The 26,079-nt window shown below is 34.2% G+C and overlaps 1 protein-coding gene across 1 annotated transcript; it reads right to left on the bottom strand.

The window, feature by feature from the left end:
* Positions 1 to 900: 900 nt before the first annotated feature.
* On the bottom strand, positions 901 to 25,829 carry LOC124360619. The gene is made up of 3 exons (XM_046814381.1): positions 25,690 to 25,829; positions 4,147 to 4,318; positions 901 to 1,661 (listed from the first exon to the last, which is right to left on the bottom strand). Exons 1-3 carry the CDS (start codon positions 25,707 to 25,709, stop codon positions 1,188 to 1,190), a joined length of 666 nt encoding a protein of 221 aa, XP_046670337.1. The 5' UTR covers positions 25,710 to 25,829; the 3' UTR covers positions 901 to 1,187.
* Between the last annotated feature and the right edge of the window lie 250 nt (positions 25,830 to 26,079).

Here is a 26,079-nt window from a genome sequence, read left to right as displayed (position 1 = left end):
TGACCTCTCAGTTATGTGATATAAATTGGGAACAAGTACCCTGTTGTTCTCAGTTACGTACCCCATGACCTCTCAGTTATGTGATATAACTTGGGAACAAGTACCCTGTTGTTCTCAGTTACGTACCCCATGACCTCTCAGTTATGTGACATAACTTGGGAACAAGTACCCTGTTGTTCTCAGTTACGTACCCCATGACCTCTCAGTTATGTGATATAAATTGGGAACAAGTACCCTGTTGTTCTCAGTTACGAACCCCATGACCTCTCAGTTATGTGACATAAATTGGGAACAAGTACCCTGTTGTTCTCAGTTACGTACCCCATGACCTCTCAGTTATGTGACATAAATTGGGAACAAGTACCCTGTTGTTCTCAGTTACGTACCCCATGACCTCTCAGTTATGTGACATAAATTGGGAACAAGTACCCTGTTGTTCTCAGTTACGTACCCCATGACCTCTCAGTTATGTGACATAAATTGGGAACAAGTACCCTGTTGTTCTCAGTTACGTACCCCATGACCTCTCAGTTATGTGACATAAATTGGGAACAAGTACCCTGTTGTTCTCAGTTACGTACCCCATGACCTCTCAGTTATGTGACATAAATTGGGAACAAGTACCCTGTTGTTCTCAGTTACGTACCCCATGACCTCTCAGTTATGTGACATAAATTGGGAACAATTACACGATTACTGTAATTTCTTCATATTAATACTTATTTGTAACGCAAGGTTGTAACTATTTTTTCTACACTATAGTGTGATATTATCGTGTAAAATTATTTTGCGATATAAGAATATATACTCATAATAAGGCCATGTTTTAGTATGGCGTTTTCGTATATCGTAATCAGTATTTTAACTACTACGAGGGTTTTATAAAATAAAACAACAAAACAGATTACAAAAATTGGTTTTAATATGCTATAGTAACAAACAATGACAATTCAGTATATTTTACAAACAAGAAGTGTAACATTAAATTATAATACATTTATATATTTAAAAAAACTATACAAATTTTCCTTGTCTACAGGGATGAATTTACAACAGGGTTTGGTTTCTGGTAGCCTAGGTTATCGATTGCTTTCGATGTTAATAAACAAGGAGATGGAGGTTGTACACATTTACTGTCATAAATACTTCCCGCGTTCATAGATAGATGACCTGATTGTACGAGGGATTCAAAACCTTCGGCCTCTCCCGAATAATCGGGACCTGGAAGGCTGCTCCTCTACTGCCGACTCTTCCTCTACCGGAGCCTCCGTCACCTTGCTGCCTCTGGAGCTGAACCTCCTTCCGTTCACTGTCGCCTTTCTTTCCGAAGTACTGCCGGTCTGGTCTGCCGTTGAACTGATCTTGTTGCTGGAGGCACGACGTCCACCCTTGAAGCTCTTTTCGGAAGTGGGTGGTGGCGCTGAGGTGCTGGTGGTGCTGAATGCCGAGCTGCCACCCTGGTGTTGCTGGCGCCGTCGCTTCAGCGTTTCTATCAAATCAGCATTACTGCGGAATGGTCGCACGACACCGTTTTTAAATCCTCTTTTCGGCGCCTCCGTAGTAGTAGTTGCTATCTCCTCCTCATCTGCGATCTCTTCTTCTAACTCCTCTTCTTCATACTCCAGAGGAGGTGCTTCTGTTGTGGTAGTTTTCTGTGTTACCTGGAACATACATATCCCTAAACAATGTTGACTTTGTGTAGCCTTCTATTTCCTCCTAGAAATATGAAATAAAATATCCTGTTTTAGATCATGTATTCTGATCAGATCAAAAGTATGCACATTGTATCTCGAACCGTTCCCAGTGATTTCGCCAGAACGACTTTTTATCCATCTGTGTATAATTTATTTCAAATTGTGATTTAGATGGAATGTGTCTAAAACCTCGTGGAGTGATCAAAACATTGTTTTTTACGTTTTAAAAGTGCCGTGATTTGGAAATGAACAAAATAACTCAAACAAAAACCGATTTCGCTACATTAGGACATATAGTTGTGATCATAGTTCTTGTACAATGTTAAGCTTTGAAGTATTCATTTATGGCCATAATTACGTGCTAATGAGCCTACGCAATAAAATTTGTTTTTAATAACATAAATAGATTTATATATGGTTTTGACAATTAGAATTTGAGTGAAATCGTGACTTTAGGCTAAAATTTATAGTTTGTACAGTTTAAATGTTATTTATAAATTAAAAATTGTGGTTTACAGAATCTTGAGGTACTCTACAATATATTATGGATTCCCAAAAAAATAATAGCAGACAAGCACATTCTGTTCCCAAATATAAGCAATTGTTTGACCTTTAGAAATATTTTGCAGTTAAGTCACTTGAAAGTGATCAACCAACTCACTGGTTTGTGAAAAGAATTGCTGACTGGAGTCATTTAAAAAATGCGCCAACCCGGTAAGAAAGTACAAACTTTGGACTAAGGAAAATAAGATATAGGTTTTGTTTTCATATTAAAGTACTTTACTTGCACAAAGAACGCAGAAGTGTCGATAAGAAGGCACGTTGCTCTATCCCTAACTGAAAATGTTCCGTGATTTTTTTCCCTTTTTTCACCTGCGACACTTGTACCAGTACGTGTAAATTGTAAATGCATTATAAGGTTATGTATATATATATATATATATATATATATATATATATATATATATATATATATATATATATATAAGAAATGGCGTTCCAGAGCCATTCCGTTGTTTCAGAAACTGTGTTCAGATGGTTCAGTCATTTTCCTACAAGATTTTGCACCTTGTACACATCCCAAAAAGTGAAAAGTAAAATATGTTTTATTTTACCAGGTGTCATTAGGGCCAAGAAGTCCCCTCTAACAATTAACCTAGACCAAAGGATTAAAGACGACTTCCGAACCACCACCAACGACCGGGTAGGGGACTGCTTTGTACGGACAGAAAATCAGCAGCGTTAATCCATTAACAGCCACACTCGATATGCTATAATAAGAGTGGCCACACAAAGAGAAAAATTGAATTTTGTAACCAATATTTTGCAATGTATGTTAATTAAAACTATTCTTCTTTAAAAATTGGATTGTTTCGATTAATTTGCACAAGGATTTATTATAATTCTATAATTCCATTAATAATAATAAAATTGTTGGTTATAAAACACAGTTAGAAGTCTTGCTGAGGTCAACCTAGACTATGCGGACTACTTGTCTTAACCATTGCCTTAGTATCTTAGTATAACCTATTATAACATTAACAACTCTGCTGAGACAGTGCTGCGGATTCCTGGAAACCCAAATTCTAATAGTACAGGTATTTCTATATTACTCAGTAGTTACTATTATTAACATATTGTCGTAATCTAGAGAGAAAGTAAATAAACATTATAAATAACTTTCTCCATGAGCTAAAAAAACTCGATTTAGCTTATCTAAGAGGTGGTCATAGAATTATATTTGTGGGTTCCAAATTTTTTTTGCTCCAACAGACATAATTTAGGATATAGAATATATTAATTAAAATAATTTTGTAGCAAATTCCGTTCGGCATAAAAAAAAACTTGTAGAATAAATCTGATTGGGATTAAGTCTGCTGTAACTGAGTGGTGATGCGTACTGAGATTTAAAAATGGTCGGAGATTTAAAAACTAGAAAACTACAAGATTTAGCTGGACTCTGTTTAGTACCGTTGATAGAGTAACAAAAAGACCATCTGTTTCTCATATAAAATTAACTGGATTGACACATAACATGGGTGACTGCGAGGTTGAATAAAAGTTCGTATTTCAAGATTTTTCACACGTGAGACTAATGGAGATTATGGGACTGTAGGAATCATTTCCTGTAAGAGTTAAGATATGGAGGAGGGGAGACTTGATAAGAAGTCTCTAAGACTAAGGGCGTCGCGGTAAAGTGAAACATATTTAAATCATAAATACTCTTTACAGTGTTATACAACTAGGCTGATTAAAACGAGTCTACCCTAGAATTACGCTGGAAATAAATGTACACGACTAGTTCATAAAGCATAGTAACTGATTCTTCAACTTTCGCGTAAAATAAATCTAAAATCATTCATTCATTGTTATAATTTTATAAAGTAGATATATTTTTTAAGAGATTATAGATTTTAAACTAGACCTCTAAACTAAATGTGTTACTACTCACTGTGGACTTGGGAGCAGGTCGGCCGATGACAGGCCCTCTGGCTTGCCGCAGCAACGGCGACGGCCTGAGGGGTTTTACAGGAGCGGGGGCGGGAGCAACTTCATCCTCGTACTCGTAGTCGTCATCTGCGGCGACTGCGAGAGCCACGGTGGCGGCCAGCACCACTACCCATCTATAATAATTAATGTATATGTAGAAATACATAATCGTAAATATATATAAATTATTGGTGACAGAAGAAGACTATTGCAGGCACGCTGGTACTCATACAACTCTTTACGTCATCCAACTCATGGAAAGATGGTTGTGACCCTACCCATGACCAGTCCCTGCAGCTTAGATGGATCTTATACATTATTTGGATAATACATCGGCAACCTCTGATATATTCACGGAAGCAGCCAAGAAAACAGCCACACTAGCAGCTAGCATTCAAACTGCGAAACACAGGTACTGACTGCACTAACCATTTGACTACCAAAGAGTCACTCACCATCTGAGTGACTTTATTACCAACTATGTCTGGATTACAGCGTCTCTCGTCCGTATTAAACCACGCACACGATTAAACCAGCATCTGATTTACCTAAAATACATACGCGTGCAAGTGAGTTTGGTTCTTGAGCATATTCTTGAGAAGCAGTAGATCAGCACTTAATTCCGACCCTAGATTCCAAGGTGTGAAGTAAACTCAAGCTGTTGAGAAAGTAATATTTGAACTCCGCCTAAGTTCAAAATACGTATTTCGAATAGTAAAGCGCCACCAGTGTCTAATACTTCTCCTACCCCAAAATTTGCCACTTTGAATACAACGGGATATCGATCCATTGATGATTGTTTCCAAATTCGTATTCGTTCTCATTAATAGCAAAGGACGTTTTCAACTCATACAATTCGCTCTTGAACGCCGTAGGGTTGTAGTACGAACGGAGAGACGATTGTATAATCTACTAAACATCAGACCGTCGATAGTGAAAGCAAGAGAGAAGACGCCTGGTCCACTGATTAGGTACTTGGACATCTGCAGCCATCACTGAACCTACAGCAGAACAATCAAGTGATTTTAACTTTCCCAACGTGATCGTACCAAGCGCGGGAAAGGAATACAATCTAGATCCTTCTTTTGAAAGAGTCCTTATCTATCCGATAGAAATAAAAGTGTATTCATCTTCTTCATCCTCGAACAGAGTCTGTCCTGAGTTTACAATCCCAAAACGCTAGTGTATACAAACCGACATGTTGATAAAGACCGAAGATACAATTGATAAAAAAATCAACAGAATCGTATAACTTAAACAGTTGAGAAATTAGCAATGCTTAAATTTACACTGAATATTTGGAGAAACTAACAGAGTTAAGTAAATATTTTATAACATGCGGGGTTTTACATGTATTCAACATGCATTTGCATGTTGGACCAAATCGGAAACAGTGGAGAAATGGATAATTTTGGCAAATATTCGTTGAATTCCTAGGAAGGTTTTTGTAGAGAGAAAAAAAAAGTTTTAATAGAATATCTCTAAATTTGTGAGAAAAATTAAACATAATCCCAATTTAACTACAACACTTTCAGCTAAAGTTCGCCTAAGAGACTGAAATATATTTTTACCTATACTTAAAGGTAACAACACTTCTATTTCAATGTTCTCTGTAATCGTTAATGAGTACATAGTTAATAAAAACATAATAACCTGATAAGAACATTTGAACATTTAATATAACATAAAATATTCATTTAACCTGTAAATTTAAAAAAATGTTAAGTATACTTTTATATTCATTGCTTGGTCAATAGAATACCGCTGTAGAAAAGAAGAAGGTCTAAATCTTACAACGCATTGCGCCAGTGACGAATTAAACATTGAATGCATTGTAAATACAATGTAATGGTATATTTCAGGACATTTAAGATTATCTTGGAATATTTCAAGTTAAACTGTTGGTATTAGTACGGGGACGTCGCGGTTTGCCGTACAAATCGTGCTTTACTGTTCAAACTCATAATCCCCATAATAGTGTTGATGAAGGTTGCTGATCATTCTCAAAGGAGCACTATGAGATGTATTATTTTGTAGGCAAGAGTTACAAGAAGACGCAAGAAATAAAAGTGGTTAGCGGTTGTGTAGTAAGACAATGATTTTAAAACGATGTCGAAAGAGGTTTTTACATTATCCTCTAGACGCTTTAGTACGGATCTTACCCAGCATGTACTTAAAAGAATGTGCTATTGCTTGGCCTGCGGTCGGCGGTGCTGCAGTGGACGACCTTGATGCGACCTTGGAACACCGTTATAGCAGCTGTTTGCTGAATATGACCTTGACGCGCTAAGGAATACACTTCAAAATAACTAAGAGAACGGATGCATAATCTTCTCTGGATTTTTGGTTAAGTGCCCAGTGGGTTGTTGAGTCAGTGAGCCCTGAGGTCATGGCTGACTATTCACAAATACCTGTTAGCTCACAAATACTGTTCTCATTAATCGTGAACCGTCCCATCTGCAAAACAAGAATAGATTAACTTTAATTGGTGTGTTTTTGAAATTGGTATTTAAAACAAGTCCGTTGGAAGTACTTGGGATTACCGGAATAGCACAGCTGTGGTTACATTCCTTATTTGCCACACACAACCAGTTGTAATGCACACCACTTCCTCTATAATGTTCGACACACTGGCGAAACAAGAATGTTATTTATTAATTCTCAACCACAATGTTATCACTTAACCAATGCACGAGTAATTAAATATTAGAAATAATTCAATTTTAAAACTATTTTCATTTCTTATTTTAATGTGATGTTAATATAATATGATTATTTACCATAGTTTGTTTATAATTTATAATTTGTATATGTTCCAAAATAAATCAGAGAACATCTTTGTCCGCGTGTGAGTCGTATCGCTACGTTCTTTAGGCTTGTATCTAAACATTTGCTTAGGAAAACTGCAAGATCTGCACAGCTCCAAGGCGCTTCGGCTTTTACATTTTTTTAATAACGCCTCACAGTCGTAATATATAATTCTACGCAGCCATATCTCCATCCTTCTATGGCGAATTTACTTTCATTTACTAGTTTGTTCTTTTACATACATTTTGAATCAGCATTTTTAATTGAAATCATGTTACATTATAAACGTAACCACAAAGTTTATAGCTAATAGCTAGTATATATTGTAATATATACTAGTATACATTGTAATGTTGCTAAATTAATAGCGGATTAAGAGTTTTATTTTAGGAATTTTAACATTAAAATCCTTTTCTATACCTAAGGATTATAAGAAATGGTCCAGGACTAAATATTTATACTTTTTAATGCACTAAGGCTATTTACATTTCCATTTTAATGTTGCGTTTTGAAAAAAAAAAATCGTGGTTAACAAGAATGAGAGAAAGTTCCAAAATCCCTTGGTGCAATCCTCGATTTCTTGAGGTCCACGCCTACCGGCTTGCCTGCGTCACAGAAGACTGCGTCACTACAGATGGCGTGAACAAACAAAAGCGTCTTTATAGATATATTCAGTTTAACTGGACTGAAATATATTTCATCTACAGTACCTTGAGATACCACGACTACAATAATATATTGTATTAATTACAAATCTCTTCATAGTTGTTGCAAAATAAAAATATCTATGACCTTATTTTCCAGATCTCAATCAAACTCGTCTTATATATTTAAATACAGCAATAATTACTGAAAACTACATAACGTGCCATAGAATTATTCCCAATTATTCAAATTGTAGCATAGAATATTCAGATTTATAGAATGTTATGTACTTCGTACATAATTAAAAATTAATAAATTATAAATAAAAAAAAATTTTTTTACATATAACGTACATATAATTCAAAGAAATTACTTCAGTCTCTGACTACAGGTCTCCAGTGGCTCTAACACTTTAAAGTTTTCCTGTGTGACATGTACAAGTACTTCACCAGGTTTTAAAGTCCAAATTAGATATTCACTGATTCTAAAATGGTTTCGGAGACCAAAATAAAAAGATAAATAGACGAATACAACTGGGCGGGCTGTCCTTGTGACTACCCTTTGAGTTCAAATTCCATACAATTCTCCCGTGCACTAAGAGCAACCTTATGTACCGGCTTCTAGGATTTTGGGACGGACAATTAAGACGGATTTTAAGAAGTTTTTGTCAGGTCCTTAATAGTGATTACAGTGCTGTTTAAGAATGGTTTATAATTTAAATTAAATACGTCTTGATTTTTTAGGTTATGCATTATTATTTGTAGGTATGACTAGTGACAAGCTACGGATATCTCCTCGTATAACAGCTCGTGGTGCATAAGTAAACATTCGCATTCGATTGTAAGACGCTGAAGACAAATTGAGATCCAATGTCTCATTCCGTATATTATCTGATTTAATTTTTTCAATATGACGACTGAATTGGTGTTGTGTGACACTGATGGATAAGTTATGTTTTTAACCTTTGAGTAAATATAATTGTGAATAAAAGATACAGGGTGAATGTGAGGTTTCTAACACCTTTCACGGCGGTTAGTATTTATCCGTTTTACCAATCATGGTCATATTAAAAACAAATTTGTTTCCTTAGAAATTAGGATTTTCTACAGTTTGATTATATAGTTATAAATTAGGCTACCTTATTATGCATTTAGTGTCAAAATATTAAAAAAAATATCAAAATGATTACAAGACATATGGATTATTTCTACAGAGCATTTCCTCAAAACCATTTTCCTCAATAAAACAAAGATCGTTTCCCCAGCAGGCTCAAGTGAAGGGCCGATGTATGCCTATTACTTGTCAACCTCAGTCCAGTATTGGTAATACATACATTGGCCTTGCCAGCTTCCGTGTCTGCTTAGTAAAAAGGACATTCAGCAAGACCTAAGGACATGTCTCAAAGCTTCACTGGCAGTCCTGCTCAACACCTTCAATGGCTTGATGGGGTTGATCTTACAACTCTGTTTTGCAATTCTAATTAAAAACGAAACGTTAGAAACACTAAACACCAACATAGTAGCACAGTTATTTCACGCCATGAGATGCCACTATTACATTTTATTAAAATCAGTAAAAGAGAGTTGAAATAGGTAATACTGTAAATCAGTATATCCCGGTTACTATTGATGTAGGCAGACTTGCCAAAGAGGACCTCTACTCACAGATCAGATTAGATCATGGTATGTCAGATAGCCTACATGGTCTCAGACATACCATGATAGCGTATGAATCAGAGGAAAACAAAAGATTTGACACTTCTTGAATAAGTGTTTAAGAACCAACATAATACGAACACCTGTTATAAAATATAATAATAATTTATTGTGTACTAATTCATGAAAATGAAATAAAGAGATTTACCTTAGTATATAAAAGATAGAAAGTAGATCCGCAAAAATCTAATTCCACCTAGGAATATGGCATATCAGATTCCAATATGAAACAAAATATTTCTTTTGAAACAATGTTTTCCAGAAACAATTAAAATGCCCGAGGAAATAACTAATATAGTATTACTCAACTTAACGACGCTGAACCCAATTTAAATATAGAGTGTATCACTTCTTCATTATTTTAACTAAGTATATAGACATTGGATATAAAAATATAGGAATGCTAAAACTCTAGAAATAATAAAAAAGGATTTGTTCTTCAGAAACCATTCTACAATAATCTGAGGTACATAATATAACTTAAATAACATACTTCTCACAATATCATTAATCTTTTGAAATGCTATAGGAAACTGATATACCTTTAACACGCAAAGCTTCACCAACTTGTAGGAGCTCTTAGCGTAGGAATTAGAGGAAAAGAAATATTTGTAGCTCTCCCTCAGTGGCAAAGCGATTTAACTTGGAAGATTACGTTACAGAAGTTAAAATTTGTTTAACTAATCAAAAGTAAATTAGAACAACTCTAAACCTGAGAGTGTTTCACACTAAAGTCATAATCATTAATATTTAACTATCAAAATAATCTTCTCATCTTACCTCATACAGTAAAAAATTTAGGTGTTAAAATAATTGAGTACTACTTACGTTAAACATTAAATTGGATTTTCCTAATCAAAAGCACGATTATAGAAACAATTCAAATACATTAGATTTGTTTTTCTCTGACTTTGCATGGAAGGTAACAATATTAAAATAACTGACAGCAAATAATAGGTGCGACTGATCAAAGTTTAAAAAATGATACGATGAAACTAGACAGAATAATTAGTAAAACAATATGTCTAAATGAATACCTTACTAAGTTTGAGTATTTTAACTGGTTTTTGAACATGGCGATGAGCCAAATGTTAAATATTATGCAACTCGTTATTTGATGATGAATACATCATAAGAGTACTTCTTTGGTAAATAAAACCCACCTGTCCATTTACATAATTTATTATTTCCCAAAATGAAACTCGAGGAACTAACGAAGAAAGCGACGAGCCGTGTAGCCGCGAAGAAGACTGATGGAGTCATTTTATACCATATTAATCAAATCGTAAATATTATAAATGGATGATGACTGGATGTTTGCTGCTTCTGTCACGCAAAAGACTACGATTGTGTTGGATTTTGCATGAACATTAAAAACATAAGTATTTAAAATTTACTTAGTGTCCTTTTAAAATTATAAAAGGACCCCATCATTCCACACTGTAAGGGCCCTCACTAATACATCTGCGAGCTCCAAATAAAGGATTAAGTACACATTAGTACTTTATATATAAAAATGAAATGACGTTTGTTAGTATCACTAAAACTCAAGTGAGAACGTCTGGACTAATTTGGCTAATTTTGGTTTTCAAATATTTGTAGAAGTCCAAGGAGGGTTTAAAAGGTGAGAAACATTGGAAAAGTTTCTCAGAATAATTACTATTCTGGAAAATAATTATAATATTTACGACACGTAATTCAAAAGTTAACTGTAAAGTAAACTTCAAACAGCAGCTGTTGACAGTTTCAGCTGAAGTTCAACCAATTTCTAAACAAGCTTTTTTTACATTTAAATTTTAGAAAATGTTGCATAATTATGCAGTGCTTGATCAGTAGTGCTATGCAGATTGCAAAGACAAAGTTACTATTTTTTTTTTTTTAAATTGCACCAGTAACGGATCATTTAATGCATTGAAAATAACATTTAAACGGTGTTAAAAACATCGCCTCGATAAGTAATGCTGTGAATTGTTTGCACATCACAGAATACTTTTACTAAAAAAATTATGTAGAATAAATTCTACGTAAGCTTGTACCACAAACTGTCGTTAGAACATTCTGTAACTAGTGGGCCGGTGCTGGATACACACGAACTTGGTCCCAAATTTTACATTTTTACAGAAATTATATATTAATACGAATTCTAAATATCACAATTTTTTTCGCTTATAATTTTCAAATAAATTACTTTTAAACGCATAATATACCTATTTCAGCTAACGAAAGTAAGTCTCAGTAACAATAACACAAGAAACTTATTTTATTGGCTTATTTTAATAACCTAACAAATAGGCCAAAAGTTATTAGATTTTTATTTGATTCATTTGATAAAAACTAAATTTTCTAAGATTTTGAAACAGACCAATACTAATATATCAACAATATTAGAAAAATATAGACATTGAAAATGGATTATAAGTAGCATATATGCAGTAAAATATCTAGTTTGAAATTTTTTGTTTTAAAAATACATATTTTTATAGTTTAAACATATTTGACTCATTTGAAATATTCAATACTTCTGTTAAACTCTCTTTTTGAAATTAAAAATATATGTACGCCCATTAACTTATATGAAGTATTTTCATATTACATTTTTTCCTCCGAGACATTAATTAGGTGATCAAATCACGATCAATAGTTTACTCGTTCAAGAAAGCCCAATTTGTATAATCTATTTCACACATCCATGTTTTGGTATTAAAAGTATATAATGAGCTCCTTTTTCACTAATGAAAAACTTTACGTTAGGGGGGACACCCATTTCATTAGGCACCATACAAATTTCTCTTCTCCATTACACTTTATTTTGGTGGCCTACCTGCTCGAAACCTATTACACCACGCAGACTCATGCACCGTTCAGCTCCAAGATTTGACTTTTTCTAACTAATAAATGCTAAATTACTCTAATTTCTTATGGTGTCGGAATTCTCGACTTATAGAGAGCCTAGCAACCTCTTTGTTCTTCAGTCTTCGATTTTATATACTGTTTAACATTTAACTATTATTATAAATCTAATTTATAGAAACATTCTCACCACAACAAAGCATCATTGTTCATTTATATAATGTTAAAGAAAAGATATTTATCAAAATGTAATATTTAAAATCAGAATTCAGTTGAAACCGATTTACTTGTTGCTTACCTGTATGTTACTGAATGAATAGCTGTTTTTCGATACTATTTATCTCCATGCTATATCCGCATAGGAAAATCTTTAAAGACGGTAAAGTTGTTGGAAGGAATTGAAAAACATTTCGCACGACAACTGCAGACTAAAACCATTTTTATACCTAAATCGTTAAAGTCCGTAAATAACGGATGATTTGTGTTCATAAACTTCGGCTTACCGTATTACAAAAATGGGTAGTAAAAAAATACCGTATAAAAAAGGCATAGAAAAAATATGCGTTATGTTTTTGTTATTAATAATTACATACTTTTAATTCCTCAAACATTCACTTTATCGTATCAGTAGAGCATGTATGATAAAAAGGCAGCTGTCTCTATTCTTAATACCAAAATGTGTTTTTGAACAAACATATGCCATGGTTAAATAAACATTTATTAACTATCAAAGTTTGGAAGATTGTTATGAAAATGGAAATTAGACTTAAATGCATAAATATTTGCTGACAAACATTCATGGTTGTATCTAAAAGAAATATCGTTTGATAATATCGATCTAAATAAGAGTCCAGATTTTGTAGTATACCCTTTCAATTTTAAGTGTATACCGAATTCCATCAAAATTTAGACTGTAATTCTCATTAACAAATCACATACTAATAGAAGTTATTATTGGCGGATGTATTAACCATGTGACAGAGTGTCAGGCACTTAGTTACACCAAACTATGACACAGTTCAACTCATATCAAGTACATTCCAGACTGGAAGTAGCGTATTGTACGAGCATATATTATGAGGGGGAATGCATAATGTACATTTCTGAAACTAGTTATATAGTCTATAAACCAATTTAGCCTCTTTTTAAAGTGACTATTGCCTGTGACGCAACGTTCAAGTAACAGCAAAACATTCCGATTTCATACTGTTATTCTGTTAAACGTAGGCCTACATAATTTGGCCATCTCTTACATAAATTGTTGGATTGGACGAGAAAGTGGAAAGTAGGTTTTCTCATTTTAAAGCGATCTGTTAATTTCAATTTCACTAACTGGAGGTTGGGAAAGTGGGTACAGAGATGTACAATGCCACATTAATGCACAATAACTGTGACCTTATCGCTGATGTGGCATTAAAAGTCACCATTTCGGTCAGGAGCCACGCTCGTCACGAGCGCAAATGTCGAGTCACGAAAGCAACACAGGTCTGGCGTCGCGTCCAGGTACAAACTCTACTGTACTCATTCCTTCTACTGGAAACTCCATTTAGGCCATCCCCTTGTCCGTCCAGCTGTACCATAACGCTTGATAGGAAAACCCAAGAGACTTAAAAACTTGGTATGTTTCTGTTGGTTCAAGGAAAGCACTATTGGTTTTGGGGTCAAAAGGTCAAGAGACAGTCTGTTCGATAACTATTTCTTTACGTTCTCTCGGGTCCTTCAACACTCTGTTGTACCAGACAATTAAGTATAATATACAGTATTTTTCAACTCATTCGCTGATTCGCTGTTAAGGAGGCTGCCGCCACTAGTACTCCTTAGAAGACACATTGTACACACATTTTTCCGACAAGGTTTGCCTTTAAAATAAAGAGAATAAATATAGAAAAAGAAATAAATGAAAAGAAAACTATGCACTGTTTTTTTATACAATTTAAATTGATCCGCATCAGTAAGTGAACATTTCAATGTTAGAGTTCCGGTTTACACTAAGGAAGTAGTTCAAGCCTTTTGCGTGTATTCCCTGTTTTTTTATAAATGTTTATTAGTACTGTGTGACTTAACCGAGTTGCATGGTTCCAAACGCATATATAAAATGGTATATTCAGTTATTTATACAAATGGAATTCAATGTGTCCCTTGATTATTTCAAAGATTAGCAATAGTATAAGATATTTTATTGTTTTAATTCCTTGTCAAAAGGGAGTGAAGTAGATCTTATCTCAATTCTATAGTTTATGAGGTTACATTTATAATAATACAAAGTATTTTAGTAGAACGAAACTCTAATTAAAAAAAATAAATAAATAAAGAAAAAAACCTCCATTAACCAGAGTTTTTGTAATAAAATATGATAATAACATAAATTATGTTGGAGTGGTTGGGGAGGAGACGGTCGCTACCAAAGGTTGCAGTAGCAGTGAGAGGTTGTCTCAACACCAGTCACTATCATTATTAACCACTATAACTATAATAGTGTTGAAATATTATGTGGTTATCGTTATTATAAATTCTTTTAACACATGACTAACTGGTATTTTGCCAGAATTCCAGTAAGAATTCTTTGCCAGTGGAGAGAGGTTTGGCAGTTTTCATAAAAAGCTGGTTCTCTTGAGCAACATGTCAGGGACATAAATAATAAATTAAAACAACCAAAGACATATAAGGTAAAATAGCTTGGAATCTGTAGCTGAACTATGAAACGGGTTATTTAACGAAGACCTGAAGGAGATGTTGCCAGCGACGTTACAAACGTCGTGCCTCTGAGGAGAAAGGATGCTCTTCACTCCTCTCACCCGCCTCGCAGCGGTGGCAGACCGGTTTGCACAGACTGTATTTGCAGATGTGATGGATGTTTATGATTTCCATTACACTCGTTCTTCCCTGTCAGGCAAGCAAAGATTACTGACGGTTTGCACAGACTGTATTTACAGATGTGATGGATGTTTATTATTTCCATTACACTCGTTCTTCCCTGTCAGGCAAGTGAAGATTACTGACGGTTTGCACAGACTGTATTTGCAGATGTGATGGATGTTTATTATTTCCATTACACTCGTTCTTCCCTGTCAGGCAAGCAAAGATTACTGACGGTTTGCACAGACTGTATTTGCAGATGTGATGGATGTTTATTATTTCCATTACACTCGTTCTTCCCGGTCAAGCAAGTAAAGATTACTGACGGTTTGCACAGACTGTATTTTGCAGATGTGATGGATGTTTATGATTTCCATTACACTCGTTCTTCCCTGTCAGGCAAGCAAAGATTACTGACGGTTTGCACAGACTGTATTTGCAGATGTGATGGATGTTTATTATTTCCATTACACTCGTTCTTCCCTGTCAAGCAAGCAAAGATTACTGACGGTTTGCACAGACTGTATTTTGCAGATGTGATGGATGTTTATGATTTCCATTACACTCGTTCTTCCACGTAATGGAAGTAAAACTACATATCTCGGTTAAGCTAGCAAAACTCTTTACAGCTTCTTTAAAACGACGTTAGTACATATATTGTTTGCAAACCTTGTAATTTATTGTATTAGGTATTCGTATTAAACTCTCTATCTGAAGGATACCAATTTTAAATTAATATCTAATCAAAAAAGATGTGATAAGTACGAGATAGAATACATGATGGTAAATCTTTGATCTCCGGTTGCATTTTCAATGAGTCCTCGTTATCCGATCAAGAAGGTACAATCCAGCCACTTATTCGTCACTAGTGGACGTAATGTCTACTATGTGGTCGTAACACGGACAAAATATGATGGCGTCTAGGCAAAACCCTCAACAAACTATTTCAAACCATAAATTAGCATAACTCCGAGAATTTACCACCATATGGGTGTTCACTAACTATCATAAAACTATCATAAAAAACGACGAGGTGATTTAATAAATTAACATGATATGATGTGTAATCCCTGCAACTTAAATCGTACCTGTTGTCCATTACACTTACTAATATATAGGTACAACCTGTATAAGACATACTCGTGCATCACGTTAACCATCGACTGAAGCAAGATAATGCACAGAGAGTATACAATGACGTCGGCCTTCCATTACAGAAATATGAGGCTCAGTGATGCCTGACTAGTTTAGCAGAGTCATGTCTAGAGATGACATAATGCTGCTTTTCTCCGCAGGAACGTAAGGCTCAGACATTTCATCATTCTGACAAATTACTGTGTAGTGTTAATGTCGGCCGCCCATTTCAGTTCCCTAAGGCACACAAAGGCACTATCCGATATATAGGCCTTACAAAGCTCGGTAATGTACACAAAGGCCATTATGTAGGACACATACTACAATTTGCTAAAATGCTCAGAAACCTTCATGTAGAAGATATACTATAGCTCGATAAGATGAACAGAGACGATTATGTAGGCTATCTACTACTACAGCACGGTGAGGAGCTCAGAGTCCATCATGTAAGCTACGTTCTACAGCTCGGTAAGGTGTATAGAGGTCATAATTAATGTAGGTCACCTATTACATCTTGTAAGGTACACAGAGGTCATCATATAAGTTACCTACTACAGCTGTGTAAGGTACATAGAGGTCATTATATAAGATACCTACTACAGCTGTGTAAGGTACATAGAGGTCATTATATAGACTACTTATTACAGCTCGGTAAGTTACACAGATACCATCATGTAGGCTACCTGTGAGGTAAACAGAAGCCACCATGTTGGGTAATTACTACAGCTTGGTAAGGTGCATAGAGGCCATAATGTAGGCCCTATATTACAGCTCGGTAATGTGCATGCAGGCTATGTACCATGTAGGCTACCTATTACAGCACAGTAAAGTGCACATAGGCCATTATGTATGCTACATACTACAACCCGACAAGGTGCACATAGACCATCATGTAGGTTACTTACTACAGCCTGACAAGGTGCACATAGACCATCATGTAGAGTACTTACTACAGCTCGGTATGGTGCACAGAGGCCATCTGTAGGCCACCTACTACAGCTCGGTATGGTGCACATAGGCCATCATGTAGGCCACCTACTACAGCTCGGTATGGTGCACATAGGCCATCATGTAGGGTACTTACTACAGCTCGGTATGGTGCACAGAGGACATCTGTAGGCCACCTACTACAGCTCGGTAAGGTCCGGAGATGCCAGGTTGTCTGGATGCCAGGGTCCGCCACGCCCTGCCCGCAGGCCTGTTCTCATTTTGTAATCTGGTCCCATTCCTGTCCTCTGAATTTTGCCAGACTGGTCAACCAAACGATTTTCATCTCTATTTTTAATTTACGAGCCGTAATGTTTTTGTCTAGAAATAAGAACGTCACTAATTATTTTAATTAATGTAGTTTGCCTAATACGGCAAACAAGTCTTTTGTTTTACCGTAAATAACGTTTATCTAACGGCTATCTCATGATATCCAAAAAGTCATTTTAACTTCTAGTTATTTAGTCATTATTATCTATAGTTTATTAACTAATAAATTATATTTACAAATTAAAACTTTTGTTTTATGTTATTCAAAAAATGTTTAGGACTTTTGGTATAATTGCAAATCAAATAATAAAATTGGTTACCATAATAATAAAATCTGTTTATCTCAGTTGTATTGCCATGCTAAAATAAAAATTTATATTAGGTCGAAAACTACAAATTCTACATTAATAATAGTTTTATAACTGACACTAAATGCTTACAGAGTGAATTTTGTCTACAACCAATCGTATTTTTATAATGTTTCTGTTTTTTTTTTTTTTAAGAACTTGAATATACGTAGTATGTATTTTCTAAACATAAATTATTTTCTAGGAGATAAATTATTTAAGATAAAGAAAAGTGAGAGTAACTTTAACCTTAAGTTGTAAAGGTTTAATAAACAAATCAATGGGACCTTCCTTCCATACCTTAAGCAATCCGAAGCCGAAAGTATAACAGAGAGCCAAGAGAGACCATTTCTGGATTAAAAAGGAATAATGTATTTAAATTACAAAAATGAGTCGACTTGTAAATTCTTACTATGGGCTTTAAGAGTATAGTTTGTAAGAACACTTCAGAAGGACATGTGTAATAGGGAAGGGTAATAGGATAGTTATGGTCAATGACCGGTAAGTGCTACTTTTACACACAACGTTCCAATACCTGCAATCCGATCTTAGGTAAAAAAACACAATGAGGAAAAGGTGGATTACAGATATCAAAACATTGACATTGTGTTTCTGTTTTCTCTAGCATTTATCTAACGAGAACAATAGCGTATGTAAAAAAAACTTGAACCCTTGAGATCTTTGCCATACAAATGTAAATGTGCGATAATTTTTATTTTACTAGGGGGTATAACAGTATAATTTATTCTGCTCTATCCAAATTTCTCTATTTTTTGCGTCTTAAATCACACCATAAATAAGCTCTAAATAACAGAGTCGATTCTTTTAGTTTTTCAATCTCTTTACATTTCAATGTCGTACACTTTTGTACGAGTGTTTCCGCCTTGTAATTTAGCACGTTCAGTCTATAATATTATTTATAGGCTATCAGTTTTTAATCTAGGAAATGTTGTATTTAGTTCTCATAGCAACGTTGCCTCTATCCAAATATACACAAAATAAATACAAAATTTGCTGGATTAAAAATCTGTAGCCTATAATATATGTATATTAGAAAAAGGCGTAGATGAGTTTTTAAGCTACAGGCAATGTTGTTCTATATATATATATATAATATATATATATATATATATATATATATATATATATATATATGATGAGGTTTCAGCCCCATGAAGATCACATCTATGAACACAAAGAGTCGTGTTCTTACTTAGATTACCGATATGACACGTGTCTATGTGCAGGTACAAACTACATAACAGTAATTGGAGTAAATTAACAAATTTAGTAAGTTTTATTGACACTTACAAGTAACTCAATTAAACCTGTTGTTCTACTAGCAATTTGAAGAGGCAGTTCTTCCAGATGCTTCGTATTATTGAGCAACCCCAGTGAATATTTAACTGTTAGGACGCTCCTGTACACCCATGCAGTTGACTTAGCCTCTGGCATTTACTGCTCACACAAGCTGTTGTTGCTGCATCTAACCTTTCCTACTATACTCGGCCATATGTCACCGTCGTTTGAGCCTATTCAATGAGTATGAATACTGTGAATTCGGACGAATATTCTACGCGTACATTCCGTGTGCCACCCAAATGAAACATGTAAACACGCACAACTCACAGCGTATTATTATCTATACCCTTGAGGAACGAGGAACGTGTTCCTGCGTCTGATCTGGACAGCTTACAGAACCACCGACCTCCACAACTCCCACCGGTCACACCTACACCGCATACATTGCTGTACGTAGTAAAAACGATCAACCTGTTAATAAACCTGATCATATCCGCGGATGACCTTGTAACTATTCAGTTATTGTACTGTTCCCCGAAGCATTTGTTGCGTCTAACCTATTAAGTCACAAATACTCGTAAATCTGCTACACCTTTACAACTCACAAATGTACTAGTCACATTTGAGTAAATCACATCCTATTACCGAATCCTCCCGATAACTCTAAAATGCATTTTTGTCTCTTGCATAAGTACAAAATATAATAATTATTTTAAAGAAACTGTTACTGCGAAATACCAATAAAACACGCATCTGTTCCAATGTCTGACCAATATTACTCCCAAATGTACCTATAGATAGACTTGTGTGAACAGTTCTATAAAGCACATCTTGCTGTGTCTGACCTACATAACTCATCCTTGCACAGTTTGATAGTAAACAAATGGGCAAATTTTATGACACTGGAGGTAGACTTTATGTCTAAATAAGAACCGTCATTAACATTCAGAGTGGTGAGTTAATAGAGAATTAACATATTTTTCCTTGGAGTTTTGTGTTATTCATTTACTATAATTATTTCTGATTGAGGATATGAGTTCGTTCGGACTTTAAAATTCCCCTGCCGCTATATCCTTAACCGCAGACTCATCTAGCTTTTGATGCACCAGACCTTTACAAATGAACCTGCAACTATACTTACCTACTAATATACCTACTGCTTATGTGTACTCACCAATGTGTTATCTCAACTCAACGGGTTTTAAAAACTCAGAGCATCTACTACACCTCGAAAATGTAATCTTCAAAGCATAGGCAGTTTTTATTTGTTATAGTATGTAGAATATTCACTTTTTACTACTTCATATAAAGACATATATTTAGTATAAAAGTACTAAACTATCTAGATTCACCGTATCGTATATCATTTTGTATTCTACAAAATCATTTTTGAGTCACAAAATTACACTATTTAATTATGAATGTTTATAAAGTACACTTTTACAATTTTATTGAGATCGATTTCGTTTGATTTTCAAATGCGAGGGGAGAGGAATAAATTTGGTTTAGCATAGTTATTAAATTTCAACACTTAGTTAAAGTTATTGTAAGATCTATAGTTTTAATACGTAGCTGTAGAATGCAAATGACGGAGCAGAAGTGGGTCGGAGCCGGGCCTACCCGCTGTTACGTAAACCGATCTGGCTGTTGCTACTCACTATCAAGGTTCGCATTTCATTCTTCGGTTTTAAAGAATTTTACGCATGTTTCGGGTGGAGTGGACTCTGGCTTTTTATAATAAACTTTTTATAATTGTAATATAATCCAATTGACGTTTAGATCAATACGTACAAATAATCTATAACCGAGTAGAATAATGTATACTTTAATACAACTTAAATATCTGTATTGTACAATAGTACTTACTTTACTATACATTTCTAGTCTTCATCTCACTGTTTTACTTTTGGGCCATACATTGGGCCAAATGTAGTTCTTGGAGATATTGTGATTGGTTAATAGTTTGGATACACTCAAGAAGTCCCATAATTGTATAAAAATATAATGTAATAATATAATATAATAATAATAAAATAATATAATAAGAAATAACTTTTTAATGTTTAAGTCTACTGAAATGTTTGCGCATGTGGCAAATACTTTTGTTTCCGTGTTGACAATTCCTCATAGGCTTGCTATAGTTTGTTTTCAGAAATTGATCATGTTACTTTGTTACTGTATACAGATACATACGTTATATATATATATATATATATATATATATATATATATATATATATATATTCTCATATGTGTATACATAGATAATTTGGGACTATTGTTGAGAGTGTACTATAGCCAATCGTTGCACAATTTCTATCTTAGCGTTCTCGAGTGACGTCATGAGGAGGTCTGCAGATTCTTAATAATGTAATGCTGTGAGAATCTAAAATGCTAATGAATTCTATGTATAAATCCATATACTTAATCCCACTATTAGCTAATTCTCGAGGTATTTTATTATCAAGTATTCAAGCGCACCTTATGCTTATTTATTTCCAGCAGTAGTGTTAATCGGTCACGATTATTCATTGTTAGAGAAATAAAATTATCTCAAAACATAATAAAACAATAGTGAAAATGCCTTCACAATCGAATTTACTGACACGTTACTGAGATATAAATTCTAAAAAACAATAGGATTATGCTGATATAAATATCTAAAATGCAAAGATTGAATAGCATCAAGGCCATTCCAGAATAAGCTTTCACAACAATGGCACAACGACTTATGTTTTATCAGACAACAGTTGTAGCGAATAGAGTAGTTGAATACTTCTATCGTCTATTCTGGTGTAGAAAAAAATTATTTGTATTGAAAACGACTTGCTATTGTGAAATGAACTTGATTGTTACCCCCATTATGGGGGATAAATAATAACCTCGTAATAACCTCAACGTTATTACGAGGTTAAAGTTCAAACCCTTTTATGGCCTTATTTTTATGTTGTATAATTTTGGACAGGCTCTCAGTTTCAATACATGAAAACTCTGTTTGGTCATTTAATCGTTTATACTTGAATATTTAATGGGCGAAGTATAAATAGATAGGAAATATTTTCCTATATAACAATTAAAATATTCACAAGAACTAAAAATATTTTTGATGTGTATTAGTTAAATGTCTGAAATGAGAAATTTCCCATAATCCTATACAAATAGAACTAAACGCAAGTATGCCGCCTACAGCCCTACATAGATTTCGTAAATATCAACTCACCGTCAATTTCATGTTACTATAACAATGTTACAGTGTTGCCACACCGAGCGCGTCCGTGCTGATGGTTAAGAAACGAAGGCTTAATTAATTCTCATACTAATCTATATGATTTTATCTTCTGGTGACACAGAGAGATCACCCTCCTGAGAGTTTTACACAGTGAAACGAATCTTATATATTAACTAACTCTTCAGTCAAACTAACGTCCGCTAATATGTTTTGTTACTACGATGTAAAAATATTTTGTACAAATATTCATTCCTACTAGTGTTCTCCGTCAAAATCCCTTGTTGTCTGATCTAATAAATACAGCGAATTTACAACACTGTTTACATTTTTTTCTAATGAAATATCTCTAGAAGTTGGTAAACCAACATAGGCTGCATGACCCAAAAGCTAGAGATTTTTTGCATGTGCTTTGATTATAACTTACTCGATATTGGTTACTGCTGCTATGAAGTAATGACTTCTAAAAATACCTAATGGATTAATTTAATTTAATATTAATGTATTTTTAAGCGTATTAATTATTATCTACACTTGAATTATCTTCGAATACCTAGGTATCTACGTAGAGAAAATGCATTTGTTTTAAAATAGCATAGGTATGACGCATAAATTAGACTCAAATATGTAGTCAAATCATTATGAAACGTCAAAGAAGGTTTTTTATTTGGAAATACAATTATTTATTAATTAAAACTAACACAGCCTCATTCAGAATCATGTATACGTTAGTTTTTCGAAACCTGACCTTTTATAATTTATTCTAGTATCTTTGTACTATGTTAAATATAAAAATACTAATTATTTTTATGAAAACACAATTTCCTCCATTCAATAAAATACATTTTATCCGTCCACAATCAAATCCAACAATTAAGCGGATAATTGCCGTGACGGTAAGGTAGGGTTTGAACAAAAATATTGACCTACAGAATGACAGAAAAAGTCGACCACTTACAAATATTTAAATAAGAGACGATTGCTGACAAAAAAGGAAATTTTATGAGTTCAGGGTCATTGGGCCCCAAATTTAGGTATTATATTTAGAAAGTTACAAAAATATAAATTTTATAAAGCGTAACTAAAACATTCATCCAGAAGAGCACCCTCTCCTGCAAAACTCGCAACACATAGTTCAAATAAAAATATGAAGAATATTGACACACTCCAGAGTTATTTACTTAGTGGTTACCCCCATTAGGATTTCTTGACTTTTAACAAAGATTCCAAAACTTGAGATTAGTTTTTTCTCCTCAAAAAAAATTGTCGGGTGAAGAAAAATATTTTGTTTTTGGTTCACATTGCAGTAACAATTATTCAACATTATCTAATATTAACAAGTTAGCATCTCGTGTTTACTTCCGCGTTTAAACTCTAGAGTTAAATCAGTTTTCTAGCATTTAAAATACCAACGGCAAGAAAATAATTGAAATAAAACGCAACAATCACAACAAAATATCATATAAAAACGGTAAAGTTTTATTCATAGCCATGAAGTTACTACAGTAACAACTATGTTATGATAACATTGGAATAGTATTCATCAGAGAACCCGTATCCATTAATCGAAAGTTAGTAATTTACCTTGCAAATAATTCAGATCAATAAAATTACCCAAATAATATAGCCGGTGTCTTCAGGCAATGCTGAAGATTGAGCAACCATTTCATACTACTTCTATAAATTTAGTTATGTCTCTCAGCATGAGAGAAAAATGTACCTCTTACCTGAATTACATGATATGAAAATGTAAAGAAAACATGCTGTTTTCGACTGTGATGAGAACGTGTAAAGAGACTATTGTAACAGTAACTATTGTAATCGTATTGTAACAGTTGAATACTTACCATCATTGTAAGCAGCAGCAAATAAATAGTATATGCGAATAAAAGATCAAACACAACTCATAGCAGGCTTTGAATATTTTGAAAGGGGCATTTAAAACATAAACCATACAAATTAACCGGAAGTAAAAGTTACATTTTTTATTTAGATTACCGAAGTTCACACATTGGGTAAAATTTAAGACGGGAGGCATTTCAACAATAACGCTCCGCTGAGTATTTGGTAATATGGACGCTTACCATTAGACGAATAATTAAATAGATATTCGTTTGTCTATGATATTTTTCAATTACAGGAGAACTCAAACGAATGAAAGAGTTTAACATTGTTCTAACGTGATTGCTAAACAAATCTATTAGTAAATTAACCAATAATTTTTAAAGTTGTATGCGTACCTAGATAACGAAGAATATATTTATTCACGTTTTCTGATTATTAAATTAATAAATACACCATCATATTGACATCCCTTTCTCCACATTGTTTCAAATCCCTTTAGTCGCGAATACATTTACTAAAGATAACAATGACAAAAGAGGTCACACAATCCATTGACTTTATTACGAATAATTTATTATTAATTGTGTTTGTTGATGAATAATTTCCAAATACTTTTGTTTTATTATATTAATTCAAATCAAACAAATCTGTTTTTGTTCAGAGAATAAATTTAGAGACAACAAAGAACAAATTTCTGAAGTAACTAATGCCACAGGTTAATTTCCTGATCGGCAAGACCATATTTTGGCTGCTATTGCATCAACGTGCCCCGGGGTATAGTTTTAAGTGTGTCATACAGCTTGAAGATGGCAAAAGATTTCTTGTACGTGCCTCTCAATATAATACCCGTTACCGTCGGTTGCGTTACTGCCCATTAGTGTTGTATCAGCGGCTTGGCCATCTATAAACGTAAGAAGTACCTGAGGCTGGGAATCCGCAGCCACTAACATTGCCTGTGCAGAGGCGGACACGGCCAAGCCTTCTCACCTTCCCCACAGACTGTCTTACTTACACTGCGTAGAAACAATGATGTTAAACACTTATTATGAAAATATGGTGAATTATCAACAAGAGACTTTAACGATGGTATAAACAGGTTCAGTTGAATTCAAAATATTCTACCTCCCTGAAATGTCTACAATTCGTTCCTCTTTACTAGTATGATTCACATTGGTTGTTTTGATAAATATCTGTGAATTGTACACAATAACATTTTTTAAACGTGTATTTCAGACAAGTGATGAAAAGTATCTTGACTAGTCCACAATGCGAATTGTTTGAATTGAGTTAATCAAACAATTATATGATAAAAATGGTTTTTAGTGTGTACAGAATAATAGAGGGAATTATTACTGGACGAGTAAATTAATTAACTAGATTAAATACTACTTTAAAATGTCGTGCATATTAAAAGAACTATTTAAACACAAATTATTGTGTAAAAAAATGGTTTTATAAAATTTTAAACAGAAAGAAATGTAATCCAAACATTTACAGTGAAACTAAAAGGTAAAACTCACAGTGCGGCACGGATATTCATGTTGACTGGCCGGGCTCAGTGAAGGAACTGGGAGAGGGAAGGAGGGGAGCGCTGGGCTGCTGCTGTAGGCTCCTGTCGTCCTTCCGCACACCATGCTGCCGTTGCAGCGCGGGATCAAGGGTGTAGTATCCGCGCTCTTACTACAAGGGTGAAAGGTCACACCTAACACTCGTTTGTGCCCCTTCCAACCACCAAAGTTATAAGTGAAGGTTCTATGCTACTCATAATAATCACCAAGACCGATTACTCGTATAACCGGTCAAACTGAATCAGTTCATCGAATATGAAAACAGGCGTATCCCTGACCCGTTCCTGATAAATATTTAACGAATATAAAAACCTTTAATAAGTGAGAATATTCATATAAGAT

Source organism: Homalodisca vitripennis, chromosome 4, assembly GCF_021130785.1.
Source record: "Homalodisca vitripennis isolate AUS2020 chromosome 4, UT_GWSS_2.1, whole genome shotgun sequence".
Lineage (NCBI taxonomy): Eukaryota > Metazoa > Arthropoda > Insecta > Hemiptera > Cicadellidae > Homalodisca > Homalodisca vitripennis.
Note: the sequence above shows the minus strand (reverse complement) of the source record. Positions and strands in the feature narration are given on the sequence as shown.

What these genes read in the sequence shown, in the direction of transcription:
- LOC124360619 (XM_046814381.1), bottom strand. Translation starts at nt 25,709, where the DNA reads ATGAATATCCGTGCCGCACT. An exon ending in ATGAATATCCGTGCCGCACT is followed by an intron (nt 4,319 to 25,689) that starts GTGAGTTTTACC and finishes TAATTATTATAG; the next exon opens with ATGGGTAGTGGTGCTGGCCG. An exon ending in GACCTGCTCCCAAGTCCACA is followed by an intron (nt 1,662 to 4,146) that starts GTGAGTAGTAAC and finishes TGTATGTTCCAG; the next exon opens with GTAACACAGAAAACTACCAC.